Here is a 20801-nt window from a genome sequence, read left to right as displayed (position 1 = left end):
GGGTCAGAGTGCCACCTCCTGTTCTCAGCATGCCCCACCGGGGACGTCTGTGCAGGTGGAGAGCTGTAGGCCGATGCTTGGGAGGTGGCACTTACTAGGGCTTGTGGACAGTTGTCCTTGGGCCCGGGGTAAGAAACTGAGGACAATGCTGATTTCTGAGTGTGTAACTGGGTAGACGGTGGTGGCAGGTTGTGTCTATGGACAAGCTTTTTTGGGGAAGGCTGAAAGTTAGAAAGAATCATGAATGTTATGGGAATAAGATTGGAGATGATGAGATGTTTAATCCCAGCAGGGCACTGTTTAATCCCATGTGGGAGCCCTGCCTCCAGTCTCTTTCCTTCCACCCTTTTCCTTGGCCCTGTGTTAAGCCATAACCAGCCACCGAAATTTCCAGAACTTGGGAGGCTGTGTCCAGCCTCAGCGCCTCCACTACTGCTGTTCCAGCTGCCCAGAATGCCTTTCCCTTATTGGGGAGTGTTTATTCCCTTATCTCCCATTTGCCAAGACTTAGTTTGGGCAGCATCTTGTCTAGAAAGCTTCCCCTGACCTGGTGGTGTATTTGGGACCTCCCTGGGGCCAGCTCCACAGAGCATCGATCAGCCTTGCTGTCCTTGTCTCCCCAACCTCCGGGGCAGGTGCGTATCAAGTTTCCCTCATCACTGCCATCAGCAGAGGGCCTGGCCCTGGTGAGGGCCCAGGAATGCATCTGTGCAAGCTGCCTCTGGGGAATATCCAATGGGAACATTTGGCCCCTTCCCAAGGCCTCGCTTGCCCCGTGAACACACCCAGCGCTATGCCTGGAATGGGTGCCCTCCCCAAGCACTACTTGCAGAAGGGGCCTTGCCTTTCAAATCACACAAGTTCATAACAAGTGCTCTTGTACTGCCGCAAGTTATAATGCATCGTCTTTTATTTTCCAGGCTTCCTGGGATCAGACATGACATTGCACTAATGAGAAATGGGGGTTTCCAGTTGCTCAGGCTCAGATTGCTCAATGGCAGGAAGCATATTAGGTGCTAAAAACTTCCCGTCCCTAGCCGAGCCGGGCGGGTAAGAAGCCGAGTGCGAAACGGGACTTGGCGTGTCATGGGCGCTAAGGAAGCGGAGTAAGGCCAACTCACAGGCAGGAACATCGGGACACACACAAAGAGGCAACACCCACTGCGGACAGGGAAACAGACTTTGGTGTTTCATCCACCTCTCAGCGCGCTTATCCGCATCCTGTGATGGTCGGCGCTGCACCCTAACGCACTCCTAATGACAGACACCAACGCCTTCGCTTGGGGAGCCCGGCCAGCCTCCTGCTCCAGGATGCCCTGCTGGCTTCGAAGACGAGAAGAGCCATATCTCCATCCCATCTCCATCCTTCTCTCCCCAACAGCGTGTGGTTGTCTGTTTCAGGGAGCACATCACTCCTGGGGCGGGTGGGGTTTCTGTTTCAGGCTAAGACACCGCCAGCCGCAGCACAAGGATGGTGCACCAAGAGCTGCGTCGGGTATCAGGCCGGGTACGTGGAAACCCTTGATTCTGAGGCTTTGGCCGTCAGAGGAGGATGTTTTCTCTCCAAGATTTGGAAAAATAACCGCAAGGAGAACAGTGGTGGCTCTACTTCACGTGTATTTACAAAGCGTTATTTAGAGGGGTCTGTCTTTAAGGTTACCTGTGTGACAAGAAAAAGAAAAAAGAAAGAAAAAAAGAAACCAGACAGGGAGCTCTATGTATGAGACCACACCAAGAACTGACTGAAACCACACAGATCCGAGCGGTGGAGGATAAGGCTGGAGGCCGCTCCCCTGCGGAGGGACTGTAAAATTAAACTCTATATATGTCATCTTGCGTGTAAGTAGGCTATACTTTTTAATAAAATAAAAACTTCTGTGTTACTTTAAAGATATTGTGTAGGCATCTAGGGGGTGATCTGGAAGAGGAACGCAGCACATGGAGGGGCGCTGGCGGAAGGTGCCCTGTCTTGTCCCTTGTTGGCATTTGTCCCTAAAGAGACCCATCACAGACGCCTGCAAAAATCACACACCCCACTCTTGGCACTGTCCCGGACGCTCCCTGCCCTGTCTGCGAGTCTGCCCGTGAGGCCAGGCCACCCAGGCTCCGAAGGGCCGTGTGCCCACCCCCAACAATGGTGTCAGCACCTGTCATCAACAAGTCTCACAGCTCACGTCCCAGCCACCTCCGTCCCCCACATGCCTAGCACCAGGGCCAGGGCACCTCGAGGATGCTGGGAAGGTGGACTGGGCTGCAGCCACCTGTGTGCTCCGTCTAATGCCCGACACAGCCACTCTGCAGCCTCTCCCTGACACCAAGCCACAGCGGGGAAGGGTGGTGTGAAGCTAGCCGTCTCGGCCCTAAACTACGGGCAGGAGCGTCGCCGGCAGGCACAGGGGCTGCACCTGCTGGGGGACCCCCTCCCGCCCACCCCATCGACACAGAGAAGCCAGAGCAAGGTATGTGGGAGGGGTGTGCGTGGTGCTCGCCAGGGACCCCTCGCCTCGGCGCCCGGCACACACCGGCGGGGCAGGCTGGCAGCTGTCAGAACAAAAGGGCTTTCTTCTTAAGGTCATTCCTCTTCCAGAGGGCCAGGCGGTCAAACTCCTCGATGCTCATCCCAAACACTTCCTGGAACTCCTCGGGCGACAAGTGTCTCTTCAAACAAAAAGGCAAAACAGAAGGGACCAGTTAGCACACAGCAAGGGACACCGTTGGGCCGTGTGCTGCCGCCAAGCAATGCAGGGGCAGGACTGCATTGAGGACGGGGTGGCCCTCAGTGTGCGTGGCCTCCTGGCAGTTCCTGGCACCCTCTCTGCAGTGAAAGAACTGAGCTCAGGGACGGTGACCCTGTCAGGGACACAAAGGGAACACACAGCGCCCAGTGGTGGAGCTGGAGCCAGAACTTTCCGCTCTTGACCCCTACAAAGGCATCTGCTGCTGCAGACCGAGTTCATTAACATGGCCCAGAGCAGGACCCCTACCTGCCCGCGGATGTCTGAGCTTTTATAGATTTCCTTTGGCGGTCATATTCGTTACTTCAGTGAGCGGTCACAGCTGCCATCTGAGAGCAGGAGGTGGAGGGTTTAACTCCCCAGACTTCATAGCCCAGGAGGCTGGGGTGTGGACAGTGAGCAACGATGCCAGGCAAGGCCCAGGCCCGGGCGCAAACCCTCCCTCCACCGGAAGGCCCTGGTGCGTGAGTGTGGGAGAGTTGTTAGGCCTCTCTGAGCCCAGCTTCTTGTCTGGAGTCACCGTGGAGAGGCACACAGCTTGGTGGTCAGGGCATGGATGCCAGTGCTTCTGGGATGCCATAGGAGTGAGTTAGCCCCTGGAGCCCTAGTCTGCTCATCTGCGTAATAAGGTCCCCCAGAGCCCACACCCTGAGCTGTGGGGAGGAAGGCGTGGACATAGGTCAGCACTGGCTGTGGACTGTACCTGTGGGTGCTGGCCGCGTGTGTTAGTATGACCTCAGCCACCGCAAGCTCTGTGGAGCTCCTCGCCAAGCAGCCACCTGCCTTCTAGCTCTGCCTTGCAGGACCTGTAACCCCTACTCTCTTGCCTGTCTTCCTCAGCAGACTGAGAAACCCCACATCCCTCAGAGCTGGCTCACGCGTCCCCTCCCAGGAGTAGCCTTTCCAGGGAGCCTGGGGCTTTCCATCCACAGGGATGCTTCCCTTGCCTCGCCTGGGCGGGGCTGAGAGAGGAACTGGAAGGAGGCTGAAGGCTAGTGGCAGGAAGAGGCCAGGCTCTGCCCGGAATCCCTGTCTGCTGCCCTCTGAAAAGCATGGCTTCAGTGCAGCTATGTGGGAGCAGTCTTCCACAGTTCTGCGACACGTTCCACACAGTTATCATATGCCCCAGCCATCCACTCTTGGACGGACACCCGGAGGAATGGAAAACAGGGACTCAGACAGATGATGGTCATCCACGTTCCTAGCAGCATTACTCAAAATCACTGCAATGTGGAAACAGGCCAGGTGTCCATCAATGGACGAATAGATACACAGAATGTGGCATGTCCATGTGACGGAATACCCTTCAGCCTTAAAAGGCCGTGAAGTTCCAACACATGCCACAGCATGGACAAGCCCCAAACATGCTTGCTGGCTCCGTGAAGGAAGCCAGACACCAAAGACCACATAATGTACGATTCTACATCTTTGAAATGTCCAGAACAGGCAAGTCCATAGAGACAGAGCATGGATTCACAGTGGCCAGGGACTGGGGGAGAGAGGAATGGGGAGGGACTGTTTAATGGGTATGGGGTTTCCTCTTGTGGTGAAGAAAACGTTCCGGAGCTGGAATGTTCTGGAGCTGGAATGTTCCGGAGCTGGAGAGTAGGGCTGGTGGCACAATGTTGTGAATGCAGTGAACAGTACTGAATGGTACACTTTAAAATGGTTAAAATGGGCCGGGGGTGGTGGCTCATGCCTGTAATCCCAGTGCATTGGGAGGCTGAGGTGGGTGGATCACCTTAGGTCAGGAGTTCAAGACCGGCCTGGCCAATATGGCAAAACCCCATCTCTACTAAAAATACAAAAATTAGCCGGGCATGGTGGTGCATGCCTGTAATCCCAGCTACTCGGGAGGCTGAGGCGGGAGAATCGCTTGAACCCAGGAGGTAGAGGTTGCAGTGAGCTGAGATCACACCACTGCACTCCAGCTTGGGTGACAGAGTAAGACTCCATCTCCAAAAAATAAATAAAATAAAATAAAATAAAATAGTTAAAATGGTCAATTTGGATGGGCACGGTGGCTCACACCTGTAATCCCGGCACTTTGGGAGGCCAAGGCGGGCAGATCACTTGAGCTTAGGAGTTTGAGATCAGCCTGGGTAACATGGCGAGACCCCATCTCTACAAAAATTACAGAAATTAGCCGGGTGTGCTGGCGTGTACCTAGAGTCCCAGCCACTGAGGAGGCTGAGGTGGGAGGATCTCTTGAGCCCAGGGGGTCAAGGCTGCAGTGAGCTGTGATCACACCACTGCACTTCAAACCTGGGTGACATAGTGAGACCCTGTCTCAAAACACAACCAACCAAAAAACTCAAGTGCTGTATTAGAATCACTGTGATTAGCAAAAGAGAAAATGGAAGTGGAGACATCTGGTCAACTATGAAAAGTGTAAACCATTGCCATTCACGCATTTCACAAAAGTCACCCAATCTGTGAGGTATGCACTGGATTTTGGAGCCCCAGTAGTTGGGGTGATCTGGAGGAGGGACTCAGGAAATCCCCCAGAATGTCATGTTTTAGTTGAATCTGTGCCCAGAGTGAGTCTCTCTCTCTCTCTCTCTCTGTCTCTCTCTATCTCACACACACACACACACACACACACACACACAGAGTATATCCAGCAAGTCCGCCAAGAAGAGGCCCTCGGCCGCCTGCTGCTATCTCGAGTTTGCGAAGAGGAAAAGAATCCTGGTGTTTGCCAGAAATGAACCACTTGCATGGTGCTGAGATCGGGGTTTCTTGGTGCTGAGAAATCCATCAGCCAGTCCACAGAAACTTAGAATTGTCATTTCAGACCGTGTCTCTTAAGACATTTAAGACACTCAATGTGTCATTTAAGATAGCAGCCCTGCACTTACAGGAACCAAATCACCATCTTCTGAATTACGGTGGAACAATCCAGACAAATGAGATCAAAGGAACGAAAAAGGAAAATCATTTCTAGCTTTATCCAAGACCTGGCGATACCAGACCTTGTTCCAGACATGGACAGCCAGAGACATAAGGCCCCCGGCAGGGGTAGGCCGGGGTGGTGAACTGACACATAAGTAAATATGTGAACGACCGGAGGCTGACATCGAAGGGCAGGAGAGTTCAGTGCTGGCGCCTGGGGCAGGCCTCCCTGTGGCCACGTTCCTGCTTCCTGCTGGGGGAGGCTAGAGGAGGGGCACCAAGGTGCTGGCGGCAGAGAGAAGATGTCAGGGGGGTGGTGTGGCAGGATAGCTGGGCAGTGCCCCCTGCCATCTGCAATTTCGTATTTAAAGGGAGGAAGACTGGTGAGTGAACGGTCTCTTGGGTTTAGCTGGGGTCAGGTCTTTGCTGGAGGAGGGAGAAATGGAGAGGGAGCAGACGGTGGGCAGTCATGCCCCGCATGCTGGGGAAGGAGAGAAGGGCAGGTGTGAGGATGACACCATGGGCTCCAGGCTGTGGGAGCCTCTGGGGAGGGCGATTCGAGGAAGACTTGGAGCTGGCAGGCAAGCAGGAAGGCTGGCAGGGTGTTGGGAGGTGGGTGTGGGAAGCAGAGGTACCCTTGCGGATGACTGTGAGGGGCGGTGGAGGGGTGGTGTGGCTGAGGTGTTGGAGGGAGCACCTGGGTGGCTTCTGAAGTTGCTGTGAATGGTTACCTTCTCTGGGAGTGCGGCACTGGGACTGGGACACTGCATCACCAGAGGTCCCGGGGAGCAGCCTGGTTTGGCAGACCATAGCAACAGGGAGGGGCCAGGGGTGTCCTGAGCATGTGGGCTGGGCTGGGTCACTCGTTTGTGGCCTACAGGGCCCAGGACTTGGGGTCAGGGGTCTAGGGGGCTGGCAGGGATCACCTCTCCCCAGGCTCCAGTCCTGTTTGCTGTCTGCAGCGTGAGAACAGAACTTGGTTGCCTGGGTATCTGGAAGGCTGGGTGAGGGTCACATAAGGGGCTGTCCCCAGCGGGGGGTCTGTTCATCACTCTGGGCTCCAGCTATGGGATTCTGAGTGTCACACCTCACCTGGCTGAGTCTCCACTGCCTCGTGGGTGAGAAGGGCTCAAAGGTCCCCACCCCGTGGCCAGCTGCAGAACTGGCATTCAATCTCACTCGGCCAGCGGCAGGGAGGCTTTCTCCATGGGTCTGCCAGGGCGGGCAGGATGGGTGAGGCCCAGTTGACCCCAGAGGCCTGGCCAGCTTTCTGGCCTCGAGCCAGCTCCTCTGGCCCCAGGTTCCTGAAGGCCCTGCAGGAGTGCACCTCACCCCCAGGGCCTGCGCAGGCCAGGCACAGCTGGAAGGAAGCAAGCCTGGGGTGGGTGTCTCTGCAGAGGGTGGGGCGGCCTCACTGCTGAGGTGCGCTGGTTTCCCCAGGGAACATCCTGCAGGGAGGCGTTTTTGCAGCCTGGCAGGGGGACTGCCTCAGGAAGCCCAGGCTCAGAGAGGTTGTGTGACTTGCCCAAGGTCACATAGCCAAGAAGTGGCAGAGCCAGACCTGGGAGCCAGGCTAGGTGGCTTGACCTTTCCTCCACCTTACTTCCTGCCTCCCACCTGGACCTCCAGGGCCATCTCAGGTTTGCTGTGAAGCCTCAGGGACCTGTGCCACCTCCACTCCAGCAGGCACAGGTTGTCCCGGCCAACTCCCCCACCAATGTCCAGCCCTAAGTCCCCTCAGGGTACTCCCAGCTCCCCTGACCCCACCAATCTCAGAGGCCCCTGGGAGGAGCCTCTCTGACACCTCCTTCCTCCACACAGCCCACCAGTCACAGCCACCCCCCGCACCAGCACAGGGCCGGCTGACCGGCACCTCCTTCCTCCACACAGCCCACCAGTCACAGCCACCCCCCGCACCAGCACAGGGCCGGCTGACCGGCACCTCCTTCCTCCACACAGCCCACCAGTCACAGCCACCCCCCGCACCAGCACAGGGCTGGCTGACCGGCTGGGCCTCAGGTGCTAGCCTTGCTCAGCCTGGGCCCCCAGGGCCAGCAAGGGGCCACATTTCTCCCAAGGCCTGGGCTCCGTGGTGCATCCCACTAGCTCATGCTGCCTTGGCCTGCACAAGGAGGCCCTGCATACAGGGGTGAGTCTCACTCAAGCCAGGCCCAGGCCCCAAAGTTCCAGCCCTCCCAGCAGGAGGTCCCTGCAGGCCCTACAGTGACATCACTGTCATAATGATGGTGGCCACTGTCCCTCCAGGCGAGCTCTCCCTCCACACCCCGGGACCTCTCCCACAGCCTATGGGGCAGAGAGGGGACAGTGGCTTAGCGGGGCAATGCCATGGCTATCAGGTGGCCCCAGGACCCTGCCCCTCCACAGCCTTGCACACTCTCCTCCGCTCCTCTGCTCCACGGTGTGCTGTGGAACCCCAGGGGAAGCACCACGCAGTGCTCCCTCTCCCATTCACTGGCCGTTCTTCCTCATCCTACTGGTCCTGACTCAAGTGTCCCCTCCTCCTGGAGGCCCTCCTGGATTGTGCTCACCAAGCAGGCCCTGGGGCCATGCTGTGTCCCTCAAGGCTGAGTCAGTGCTGACCTTCTCTGGCTCTCAGCACCATGGGGGTGAGCACAGGCCTGTCTGCTCACAGCACTGTCCCGTCCTCACTGAGGGACAAGATGTCCTGTCTGCATCTGTGAATCTAAATCTGGGCTCCCCTCTGCAGCGCTGCCTCCCAACACCTCCAGCTTCCACTGCCTGTCCTGCTCTCGCTGTGGCGCCACGGAGCTCCCCCACCACTGTCCTGGCCTACGAGGCCCCTGCATTTGGCGTCTGCCGGCCACTCTCCTGACTCCCGACACTTTCTCCCAGCCACACAGTTCTGCTTGTGTTTCTCTTCCTTGTCTTGGCCAGGGAGGCCCTAAGGTCCGGGATTCTGGTGCAAACCTATCTCTCAGACACACACATGTGGCTCCAAACCTCCTATTGTCACCCTCAGTCTACCAGGACACACCCTCTCCTCAGACCAGTTGGATGAGTTTAAACAAAGGAGATATTCTTTCACTGTGGGGCCCTTATTTTTCAGGCACATTCCAACAGTTTGAGCTCTCACTGCTTGAGCAAACCCTGGTGTGCATTTGGCCTCAGGGCCTGTAAGAGGACAGTTCAAGAAACCACAGGACTCCAGCAATGAGCTGCTCCCCTTGCTGTGTGTGTGTGTGTGTGTGTGTGTATGTGTGTATAAGGTGAGGGATGGCAGGTAGGAAATGAATTCCAGGAAGAATAAAGTGTGTGTGCAAAGGCCTGGGGCAGGAGGAACCTTGGCTGCTGGGGCAAGCATAAGAAAGCTGAGGTGTTGACTGGGCACGGTGGCTCACGCCTGTAATCCCAGCAGTTTGAGAGGGTGAGGCAGGTGGATCAGGAGTTCGGGACCAGCCTGGCCAACATGGCAAAACCCCGTCTCCACTAAAAATACAAAAATTAGCCGGGCGTGGTGGTGCATGCCTATAGTCCCAGCTACCCAGGAGGGTGAGGCAGGCGAATCACTGGAACCAGGGAGGTGGAGGTTGCAGTAGGCTGAGATTGTGCCACTGTACTCCAGCACCTGGGTGACAGAGCAAGACCACGTCTCAAAAAAAAAAAAAAAAAAAAAGAAGAAGAAAGCTGAGGCGTCTGACCCGAGCTGGGAAAGGTGAGGACAGGATAGGCCCTGCATGGCCCTGGACTGTGTTAAGCAGTTTGGTTTTTAGCCTAACAGCAATGGCATTTATGACTAAGCGTGCAATTTACAAAAGCTCCTGTGGCTACAGCGTTGTTTTCCTGCTCTGCCCTGCCCCGCCAAGCAAGCAGAAAGGTCTCAGAGTGCGAATCCTCGAGCCACGGACCCGGGAGGGCCTCAGGCCAGACAAGAAGTCCCTTTCCACCCATTCACCTTGCGTTCTGAGACAGCTGAATTGTACGTGTTGACGTGGCTGGGCTGTGGGGCCCGGTTGTTTGGTCATGCGCTAGTCTAGATGTGAAAGTGTGCTGTAGGTGCAGCTCACATTGACGGTCAGCTGACTGCAAGAAAAGGAGATTGCCCTCAAGAATGCAGGAGCCTCATGTAGTCTGTTGACAGCCTGAAGAGTAAATACTGAGGTTTCCCAGAGAAGAAGCCCAGCCTGGAATATTGACTCCTGCCTGAGTCCCTGGCTTGCTGGCCTGCCCTTCACATTGCAGAATTGTCAGCCTGCACAATTGTGTGGGCCAAGTTCTTAAAACAAATTTCTTAGTATATGGCTGTGGCTATCTATCTATCTATCTATCTGTCTATCTATCTATCTATCTATCTATCTATCTATCTATCTATCTATCTATCTATCCATCCATCCATCCATCCACCCAGCCACCAACCCATCTACCAATCCACCCATCCACCAATCCACCAATCCATTCACTCCTCCATTCATCCATCCATCCATCCATCCATCCATCCATCCATCTATTGATCCATCCATCCACCCATCCATCTATTCATCCATCCATCCACACTCATCCACCCATCCATCCATCCACCCATCCACCCACCCATCCACCAATCCATCCACCCACCCTTCCACCCATCCATCCACCCACCCATCCACCTACCCACCCATCCACCCACTCATCCATCCACCCATCCACCCATCCATCTACTCATGTATCTATCCATCCATTAATCCATTCATCTGTCCACCCATGCATTCATCCACCCATCAATCACCTACCCACCTACCCATCCACCTATCCACCAATCCATCCATCCACTCCTCCATTCATCTATCCATCTATCCATCCATCCATCCATCCATCCATCCATCCATCCATCCATCTACCCACCCACCCAACCACCCATCCACCCATCCATTCACCCACCTATCCATCCACCCACCCATCCATCTACCCACCCATCCATCCACCCATCCACCTACCCATCCATCCACCCATCCATCCACCAACCCATCCATCCACCCACTCATGCATCCATCCATCCATCCATCCATCCATCCATCCATCCACCCACCCACCCATCCACCCATCCATCCACCAACCCATCCATCCACCTACCCATGCATCCACTTATCCATCTATCCATCCATCCACCCACCATTCATCCACCTAATGGTTCTGTTTCTCTGGAAAACCCTGGTTGATACACTTTCCTATCTAAGGAGCAAAATGCCTGTCTGTACTGGGAAGTTGGGGGCACCTAAGACAGCTTACAAATTCATTTTCAGGCTGGACACAGTGGCTCATGACTCAAATCCCAGCACTTTGGGAGGCTGAGGTGGGAGGATCACTTGAGCCCAGGAATTTAAGACCAGCCAGGGCAACATAGTAAGACTCTGTCTCTACAAAAAGTAAAAAATTAGCTGGGTGTGGTGGCACATGCCTGTAGTCCCAGCTACTCAGGAGGCTGAGGTGGGAGGATCACTTGAGCTCAGGAGGTTGAGGCTATAGTGAGCTGTGATTGTGACACTGCACTTCACCCTAGGTGACAGAGTGAGACCCTGTCTCAAAAAAATGCATTTTCCACACTGTAATTAACTCAGAAGACAGCATGTTGCAGTGGCTGCCAGCAACACCTTAGCTTGAATCTCAGGTCTGCCTCTTATGAGCTCCGTGTTCTGAACCCCACTCTGCATGTTGGTGCCACCTGATTCATCTGACCCTCTTCCATAGGACAGCCCTCTCAGAGTGGAAGAGGATGACCATGGCTTCTCCATACTCCTCCATACATATCCACACTAACTCAACACCTACCATGTGCTGCGTGGCACCTTTCACCACTGTGCGGCTGGGCATCCTGCATCCCCTTGGCCATGCCCCATCAGTGGGTGTTAATCACATCTGCCCACGTGCTGCTCCACTAAGTGCTGGCCGCTGCATCATCCAACCTTGAAACTGAGGGATGCATCTGATCAGAACTCCAAACTTAATCTGCCTGCTTGCTTCTAGTCACTCGCGCCTTAATTTTTTAACCTATATAGCTAAAAGTCATGTGGCCAAACAATACGTAACTCAATTCCCAGTAGCTCCCTTACAGATAACACCTCTAATGTGTGGATCGCTATAGTAATGGTTGCTTAAAATTGTTTTTTGGGAACTTACAGTTAGCTCTTGTCCATTTTAAGCCAGTAGAGACCATGAGCCCTTCAAGTAGGCCTGAGCGAATGCCCGACTTCAGAGGGCCAAAAACACCTTTCTTGGATCATGCTAACACTGTCTTTTTCTTAAACATATGTCCCATGAAGAACCATGTAGCTCAATCATGTTCACCCAAAATCCCGATGCCCTCACCCTCCGCACCAGCCAGTCATCTTTCCCACGCCTTAGATCACCCACTTCTTATTCCTCCCTAGGCCCTATTCTCTGGGAGGCAAGTTTGAGATTTGTTCTCCAGTCTCCTTGCTCAGCAGTCTTGTGCATATAATTTTCCTCTTTTGCAAAACCCACTGTCACAGTGACTGACTGCCGCTCACAGGTGCAGAGCATCTGGCTGGGTGTCACCATCCCACCCACACAGCCGGCAGCCACACCTGGGGTGCTTTCCTATCACCAAGTTCTGCTCCCTTGACTTCCCACAGATCACCTGCATCCATCCGCTTCTCACACTCACCAGTCCACAACCAGTGTCGAAGATGCCATCATGTTTTGCCCCAGACCCAAATTGCCCTGAAACAGTCTCCCTGCCTCTACGCAGCCAATCTGGGCTTCATCATGTAGCCACAGGGGTTGTTTTCAATTGCACACCTAGTCATAAATGCCATTGCTCTTAGGCTAAAAAGAAAAAAACTGCTTAACATGGTCCAGGGCCCTGTAGGGCCTATCAGGGTTCAGGTCCAGACACCTCAGCTTCCGTATACTTCCTCCAACAGCCATGGCTCCCTCCTGTCCCAAGTCCTTTGCACGTGTACTTTGTTCTTTCTGGAATTCATTCCCTACCTGCCATCCCTCATCTTACTCACACAACACATGCACACACACACACATATCCACATGCATACACACACATACACACACGTATACACACGTATATACACATACACACGTATACACACATACACACGCACACACGTGTACATGCATACATAAACATACACATATGCACACATACATGTATACACACCCATATACACACATATCCACATACACATACACACGTGTACACACATATACACACATGCACACACATGTGTACATGCATACATAAACACACATATACATGTATACACACCATATACACACACATGCACACATATCCACATACATACATACACACAGGCATGTGTATACACACATACACACTGATATAGTTTGGCCGTGTCCTCACCCAAATCTCATCTGAAATTAGAATCCCCATAATCCCCACATGTGGAGGGAGGGACTGGTGGGAGGTGACTGGGTCCTGGGGGTAGTTTCCCCCATGCTGTTCTCATGGGAGTGAGTGAGTTCTCACGAGATCTGATGGTTTTGTAAGTGTTTGACAGTTCCTCCTTTGCACTCTCTCTTTCTCTCCTGCCACCATGTAAGACGTGCCTTGCTTCCCCTTCCATCATGACTGTAAGTTTCCTGAGGCCTCCCCCGTCGTGCAGAACTGCGACTGAATTAAACCTCTTTCTTTTATAAATTACCCAGTCTCGGATATTTCTTTATAGCAGTGTGAAAATGGACGAATACACACACATGCGTGCACACACATACCCACATGTATATGCACATGTACACACATGTAAACACACATGCTCACAAGTATACACACACACATATGCAAGCACACAGGCACACACACGTCCCCTGTGGGAACCACATTCCCAGTAGGCCACCACATGGCCATTTATAAGGTAGGGCAGGCTGGCATGGTGGCTCACGCCTGTAATCCTAGCACTTTGGGAGGCTGAAGTGGGCGGATCACCTGAGGTCGGGAGTTTGAGACCAGGCTGGCCAACATGGTGAAAACCCATCTCTATTAAAAACACAAAAAATTAGTGGGGTGTGGTGGTGTGCGCCTGTAGTCCCAGCTACTCAGGAGGTTGAGGCAGGAGAATCGCTTGAACCCAGGAGGCGGAGACTGTAGTGAGCTGGGATTGCACCACTGCACTCCAGCCTGGGAGACTGAGGGAGACTCTGTCTCAAAAAATAAATAAAAATAAATAAATAAAAAGTGGGGCAGATCGTCACTGACCGGCCTAGAAATATCCATGTCAAATTTGAAAGCAAAAAGCAGGATGTCAAACCTGGATATACAGCATGAGCCCTCTTGATCCAAAATAGGATTCAGTTAGCTCTGAGATGATGTGCAAAAGAGATTTCCAGAGGCATGTCTCCCACTGAGTTATCCGCTGTGACTGGGTGGGGGAATTCCTTAAGAGGTTTATGTCCTTCTTTGTATTTTTCTGGACTTTTATGACAGTTAAGAATAGTTTTTATATTAAAAATAAAGCTCTTTCCTCTGAAAGAAAAACACCAGGGGTCCCTTTCTCTCCTGCCGGGAGGTGGCCCCTCCTGAGCCCCCTCTGGCTCACATCCCACTCCCAGCCCGAGGCAGGCAGGCAGCCGCTGCTGAAGAATGAGGGACATTCCCCATATGTGGTAATATTTCCAGTTGCCTCCTGGCTTGGCTGATCCTGAGGAGGGAGGACTACGGTCGCACCCTTGGGTGTGTTCTTGGAAATCTGAGCCATTAAAACCATTACCCAGGTGTCAGAGGGTGTTTTAAAAGGATACATTTACAAATGTTAACCGCGTGTATTTTACAATTTTCATGTTGTATTATTACCAAAAAAAAGTTAAATAGAAGTCCTGTCAAGCACACTACAGTCCCAAGAGGGTCGCAGCGAGTCCCAACAGGCCCCTGGTTCCACGCTGCTGCTGGCCGGGAGCTGCCAGACATGCTGGCTGAGCTCACCTCTTGCGGTGAGAGCAATTAACTCCAGCACCATGAGACAGTCCCCAGAGGGGAAGCGCCCTTTGACCAACAACCAGCAGGAACCCTCCTGGCAGTTCCTGACCGGGTGAACCACCCACCCCACTGGAGACACCCATTTTACAACGGTCAGTAGTATTTATGCTTGGGACGGGACCTGACCATGCAGCTCACAAGGAAACAAACAGGAGCTGAAGAATGCATCCCTGCAGGCTGCTAGCGGTGTTGGAGTTCAGTTTGAGGTGCCTTCTCTGGCCACTGGGGGATGGTCACATGTGACGGTAGGCAGAGGCCACCCAGACATCTCAAGGATGAGGTAGCAGGGGCGCCTCCTGCGTGTGAGGTGGGTGGCACTGGATTTGCAGCCTCACCTGCGCACTCATTGGATTCGCAGCCTCACCTGCACATTCACTCAGCACAGATGCTGGGCTTCTCCACCCACCTGGCGCTGCCTGGACCTACGTACCAGCTTCCTAGCCGGCTCCTGCTGCCTGGCTTCCTCCTACTGTCATGCCTCTGAGTCCAAGCCAAGCCATCGCATCCCCTGTGACTTGCATGTATATGCCCAGATGGCCAGAAGTAACTGAAGAATCACAAAAGAAGTGCAAATGCCCTGCGCCGCCTTAACTGATGACATTCCACCACAAAAGACGTGAAAATGGCCGGTCCTTGCCTTAAGCGATGACATTATCTTGTGAAATTCCTTTTCCTGGCTCATCCTGGCTCAAAAAGCTCCCCCACTGAGCACCTTGTGACCCCTACTCCTGCCCGCCAGAGAACAACCCCCCTTTGACTGTAATTTTCCTTTACCTACCCAAATCCTATAAAACGGCCCCACACTTATCTCCCTCTCTTTTGGGACTCAGCCCGCCTGCACCCGGGTGAAATAAACAGCCATGTTGCTCACACAAAGTCTGTTTGGTGGTCTCTTCACACGGACGCGCATGACATCTACTGATGACCCACATCAGAACTTTTGGGTGGCCTTTCCTCTTCTGTGCGGTAAAGTTCAAATGTCCCACAAGCTGCCAGCTCCCCCCACACCCCTGCAAATGGCCTTGTGCTATCTGGCTCTGTGGTTCCTTTGCTAGCACGATCCCTACCCATCTGGGTGCTCGGCGCACCCTGGGGGACTGACCGCACTGACTGGCCAAGGCAGTCAAGGGTTTGCCCTGTGGCTTCTCCCTCCTCCTCAGCCCCATCTCCCACCCTCCCACAGGCAGACAATCACTGCCTGTGGCCCGGCGTTCTCTTCCCCATCTTCAGGAATGTGAAAACAAGTTGCTGTTCAAAATCTAAGCTGTTGGAAATTTAACATATTTTGAGCCTTAAGAGAATATGATTACAAGACCTGAGTCATGTGACAGGCAGCTGTAACCTAAGCAGCTGTCACCTTTGTTTCTCTGATTACAGATTAGTCTTTTTCCTTACCTACATTGTTTTGTAAAATGCTGTAAACGACCAAAAGGCACCAGAGAAGACCCCTTTCCTCTTAACCACTCATCTTCATTGTAGATTCACTTCCTTCTTTCCTCTCTGTGTGGAAGACTTCACGTCTCTGTGAATGACTATCACATTATCTGAGATGGAGTGTTACATACGCCACCCAGCTCAGGTGATGTCAGCAGCCCTGTTAGCTCCCGGCATGGGCCTATGGCTAAGCCTGGCCAATCGGGGCATTGCATTCCTTGGGCCAAACTGGCTGATCAAAGGGTGGTCGTATTACCTACTCAGGGGCAGAGATGGGGCTTTTTCTGCGACTGCTGGGAGAAAGATGTGGGTCTCTTCCCTGCAGATTTAGAACCTGAGAGAGGTGAGGTAAAAGTCTATTAATAGAGCCAGCACAGAAAAAGCACAGTCAAAAGATAGAAAGAAAGAAACTGGGTGCTGGAGACATAATTGAGCCCTTGATTAAGCCACACCTGAAGGAGACATTCAGTCATGAGAGTCAGCTGTAAGCCAAAAATTAATTCTAAGCCCTGCGGCCAGCTGATGATTGAGGAGGAAAGAACCCCTCCTCTCTGCCAAGGGGATTTCAAAGAAACCTAAAAACCTAGTTCAGGCCACGAAGGGAAGAGGGGGCGAGTCAGACATGTCTCATTCTACCATCCTCCCTTCGGAATTCGGGCACAACTGATAACATTAACATTAAAACAGATATCTTAAAACTGTAGCAATAAGCCAAATTCTAGGCTGACTCTAGTAGAGCATCACATGACAGAGAGCAGGCCCTGAAAGAAATACAAATATTTTACCCCGAAATATATGTTTTTTGGCTTTTTTTTTTTTTTTTTTTTTGGGATGGAGTCTCACTCTGTTGCCCAGGCTGGAATGCAGTGGCCGGATCTCCACTCACTGCAAGCTCTGCCTCCCGGGTTTACGCCATTCTCCTGCCTCAGCCTCCCGAGTAGCTGGGACTACAGGCGCTCGCCACCTCGCCCGGCTAGTTTTTTGTATTTTTTAGTAGAGACGGGGTTTCACCGGGTTAGCCAGGATAGTCTTGACTTCCTGACCTCGTGATCCACCCGTCTCGGCCTCCCAAAGTGCTGGGATTACAGGCTTGAGCCACCGCGCCCGGCCTTTTTGGCATATTTTAAAATGGCTCTGCAGGCCAGGCATGGTGGCTCACACCTGTAATCCCAGCACTTTGGGAGGCAGAGGCGGGCAGATTACCTGAGGTTGGGAGTTTGAGACCAGACTGGCCAACATGGTGAAACCTTGTCTCTACAAAAAATAAAAAAATTACCCAGCCATGGTGGTGGGTGCCGGTAGTCCCAGCAACTCAGGAGGCTGAGGCAGGAGAATCACTTGAGTCTGGAAGGTGGAGTTTGCAATGAGCCGAGATTGTGCCACTGCACTCCAGCCTGAGCGACAGAGTGAGACTCTGTCTCAAAGTAAAAACAAAATGACTCTGCAAAGCTGTCTCTTGTGGGGGAAATGTACATTCCAGAATCCCTTTCCCTTTCTAGGTCTTTTTCTGATCCTGAAGAGATTAGCCGAGAGTCGAGGACCTTTTAAAAGTCTGAATAGGAAACATTTGCCATCTATTGCCTCTAAGGATGGCCACTTATGAGACTTCTTTTATGTAATAAGAATCGTGGTCTTCACAACCGCTTATCTTAACCCAGATGCTCCTTTCTGTTGATTCCAGGTCTTGAGATAATAACTCTTTCAACCAAGGGCCAATCAGAAAATCTTTGAATACACCTATGACCTGTAAGCCCCTACCTCGAGCTGTCCCACCTTTCCAGACCGAACCAATGTGTACCTTACATGTATTGATTGATGTCTTCTATCTCCCTGAAACATACAAACCAAGCAGTAACCCAACCACCATGGGCACGTGTTCTCAGGAGCTCTCAAGACTGTACCTCTCGGGTGGTCACTCACATTTGGCTCAGACGAAACCTCTTGATGTATTTTACAGTTTGACTCTTCATGGACACAGTAAATTCCTTCTCTGCTTAAGTCACTTTGGGTCAAGTTCCTATCGTTTGCAACAAACAGGTCAAAATGGATGCATCCACCCCCAGCGCTACAGTCACACCAGTGACCTGGTCCTCTCCCTCACTGCCACTAGCCCTGTACCGAGGGAATGCTATTTTCCAGGCCCTGGGCAAGGGCCTTTATACAGCCTCCCGTCTGCAGAGCAGCTCAGTCAGGTGCAACAATATCCTCATCTTAGAGGTGAGGAAATCACAGCTCAAGAGCACCCAGCCAGCTAGTGCAGGGCAGTGGGTGCCTGCTCAGTGTTCCTGGTAAGGACGTACTTCCTATCTGGGGACACAGCCTGTAGCACCCGCTCCCCGCCAGCCTTTGCTCAGGGGCTTCCCTGGGCCTGGAATGCCTTTCCAGACTTCCCGTTCTGAGGAGCAGCCTGGCGCCTACTCCCCTCTCTGGCGCCAGCACTAGGGCACTGCTGAGTGCCCCTCAGCTGCATCCATACCCCTCCAACTCCCTCCCCAGCAGCGGACTGAGCCACTGCCCCTCAGCTGCATCCACGCCCCTCCAACTCCCTCCCCGGAAGTGGACTGAGCCACTGCCCCTCAGGGGCATCCACGCCCCTCCAACTCCCTCCCCGGAAGTGGACTGAGCCACTGCCCCTCAGCTGCATCCACGCCCTCCAACTCCATCCCCAGCAGAGGACAACCACTGCCCCTCAGCTGCATCCACGCCCCCCAACTCCCTCCCCAGCAGCGGCCTGAGCCACTGCCCCTCAGCTGTATCCACGCCCCTCCAACTCCCTCCCCAGCAGCGGCCTGAGCCACTGCCCCTCAGCTGTATCCACGCCCCTCCAACTCCCTCCCCAGAAGTGGACTGAGCCACTGCCCCTCAGCTGTATCCACGCCCCTCCAACTCCCTCCCCAGAAGCGGACTGAGCCACTGCCCCTCAGCTGTATCCACGCCCCTCCAACTCCCTCCCCAGCAGAGGACAACCACTGCCCCTCAGCTGCATCCACGCCCCCCAACTCCCTCCCTGGAAGTGGACTGAGCCACTGCCCCTCAGCTGCGTCCACGCCCCTCCAACTCCCTCCCCAGCAGAGGACAACCACTGCCCCTCAGCAGCATCCACGCCCCTCCAACTCCCTCCCCAGCAGCGGACTGAGCCACTGCCCCTCAGCTGCATCCACGCCCCCCAACTCCCTCCCCAGCAGCGGACAACCACTGCCCCTCAGCTGCCTCCACGCCCCTCCAACTCCCTCCCCAGCAGAGGACAACCACTGCCCCTCAGCTGCGTCCACGCCCCTCCAACTCCCTCCCCAGCAGCGGACAACCACTGCCCCTCAGCTGCGTCCACGCCCCTCCAACTCCCTCCCCAGTAGAGGACAACCACTGCCCCTCAGCTGCATCCACGCCCCCCAACTCCCTCCCCGGAAGCGGACTGAGCCACTGCCCCTCAGCTGCGTCCACGCCCCTCCAACTCCCTCCCCAGCAGCGGACTGAGCCACTGCCCCTCAGCTGCGTCCACACCCCCCAACTCCCTCCCCAGCAGCAGACAACCACTGCCCCTCAGCTGCATTCACGTCCTCCAACTCCCTCCCCAGCAGAGGACAACCACTGCCCCTCAGCTGCGTCCACGCCCCTCCAACTCCCTCCCCAGAAGTGGACTGAGCCACTGCCTGGTGGGCAGCTGGGGCATGGCCGGGCAGCTGGCCCTGTGCACATGGGGCCATACACACTCTCCAGCCTTGGGGCTCGGATGGGGCTGGGTGTCCCCTTTCCTTCAGGAGCCTCAAGACCCTTCACTCTAGCAAGAGAGTCTACTAAAAGGCAGCAGCACATTCACGGCGGGGCTCAGGAGATGAAACCCCCTGGCTGGATGCTGGGACACCACAGGGCGCTTGTGAGGAGTAATGGAGGATTGCACATGCCACTTTGGGCACATAGTAGCTACTCAACTAAGTCAGTTCTCTCAGTCAACAGATCTGATTCAAACACCTACTCTGTGCCGACATCTTGCTGGGGTTTTGAAACACACACTTGCTTTCTACATACGTCCGGTTATTTTAGATGGGTGTAAATGTGGTTGGGTGGGAAGCTGGGGCAGTTTACTCAGTCTCAGTAGGAGAGAACAGGCGCCTACTGCAGAGCTTATTCTTTTTTTTTTTTTTTTGAGACGGAGTCTCGCTCTGTCACCCAGGCTGGAGTGCAGTGGCCGGATCTCAGCTCACTGCAAGCTCCGCCTCCCGGGTTTACGCCATTCTCCGGCCTCAGCCTCCCGAGTAGCTGGGACTACAGGCGCCCGCCACCTCGCCCGGCTAGTTTTTTTGTATTTCTTAATAGAGACGGGGTTTCACCGTGTTAGCCAGGATGGTCTCGATCTCCTGACCTCGTGATCCGCCCGTCTCGGCCTCCCAAAGTGCTGGGATTACAGGCTTGAGCCACCGCGCCCGGCCGCTTATTCTTCTTTTTTATTTTTTTTGAGACCGAGTCTCTCTGTCGCCCAGGCTGGAGTGGTGTGGCACCGTGTTGACTCACTGCAACCTCCGCCTCCCAGGTTCAAGTGATTCTCCCTCCTCAGTATCCAAGTAGCTGGGATAACAGGCACCCGCCACCATGCCCGGCTAAGTTTTGTATTTTAAGTAGAGATGGGGTTTCACCATGTTGGCCAGGCTGGTCTCGAACTCCTGACCTCCAGTAATCTGCCCACCTCAGCCTCCGAAAGTGCTGGGATTATAGGCGTAAGCCACCGTGCCCAGCCCAGAGCTCATTATTCTTACAAA

General features: G+C 54.0%; 1 protein-coding gene across 26 annotated transcripts in view; it reads right to left on the bottom strand.

The window, feature by feature from the left end:
- Window positions 1-892: 892 nt before the first annotated feature.
- Window positions 893-20801, bottom strand: part of ABLIM2 (actin binding LIM protein family member 2) — a 198989-nt gene continuing 179080 nt past the window's right edge. For all 26 annotated transcript variants that reach the window (XR_013417723.1, XR_013417724.1, XR_013417740.1 and 23 more), the window contains one exon: window positions 893-2658. Coding sequence is in view for 1 of the 26 variants with exons in the window: in XM_028848300.2 (XP_028704133.2) it covers window positions 2545-2658 (114 nt within the window). In the remaining 25 variants the exon portion in view is untranslated. The remainder of the gene's footprint in view (window positions 2659-20801) is intronic.

This window comes from Macaca mulatta, chromosome 5 (assembly GCF_049350105.2).
Source record: "Macaca mulatta isolate MMU2019108-1 chromosome 5, T2T-MMU8v2.0, whole genome shotgun sequence".
Classification (NCBI taxonomy): domain Eukaryota; kingdom Metazoa; phylum Chordata; class Mammalia; order Primates; family Cercopithecidae; genus Macaca; species Macaca mulatta.
Note: the sequence above shows the minus strand (reverse complement) of the source record. Positions and strands in the feature narration are given on the sequence as shown.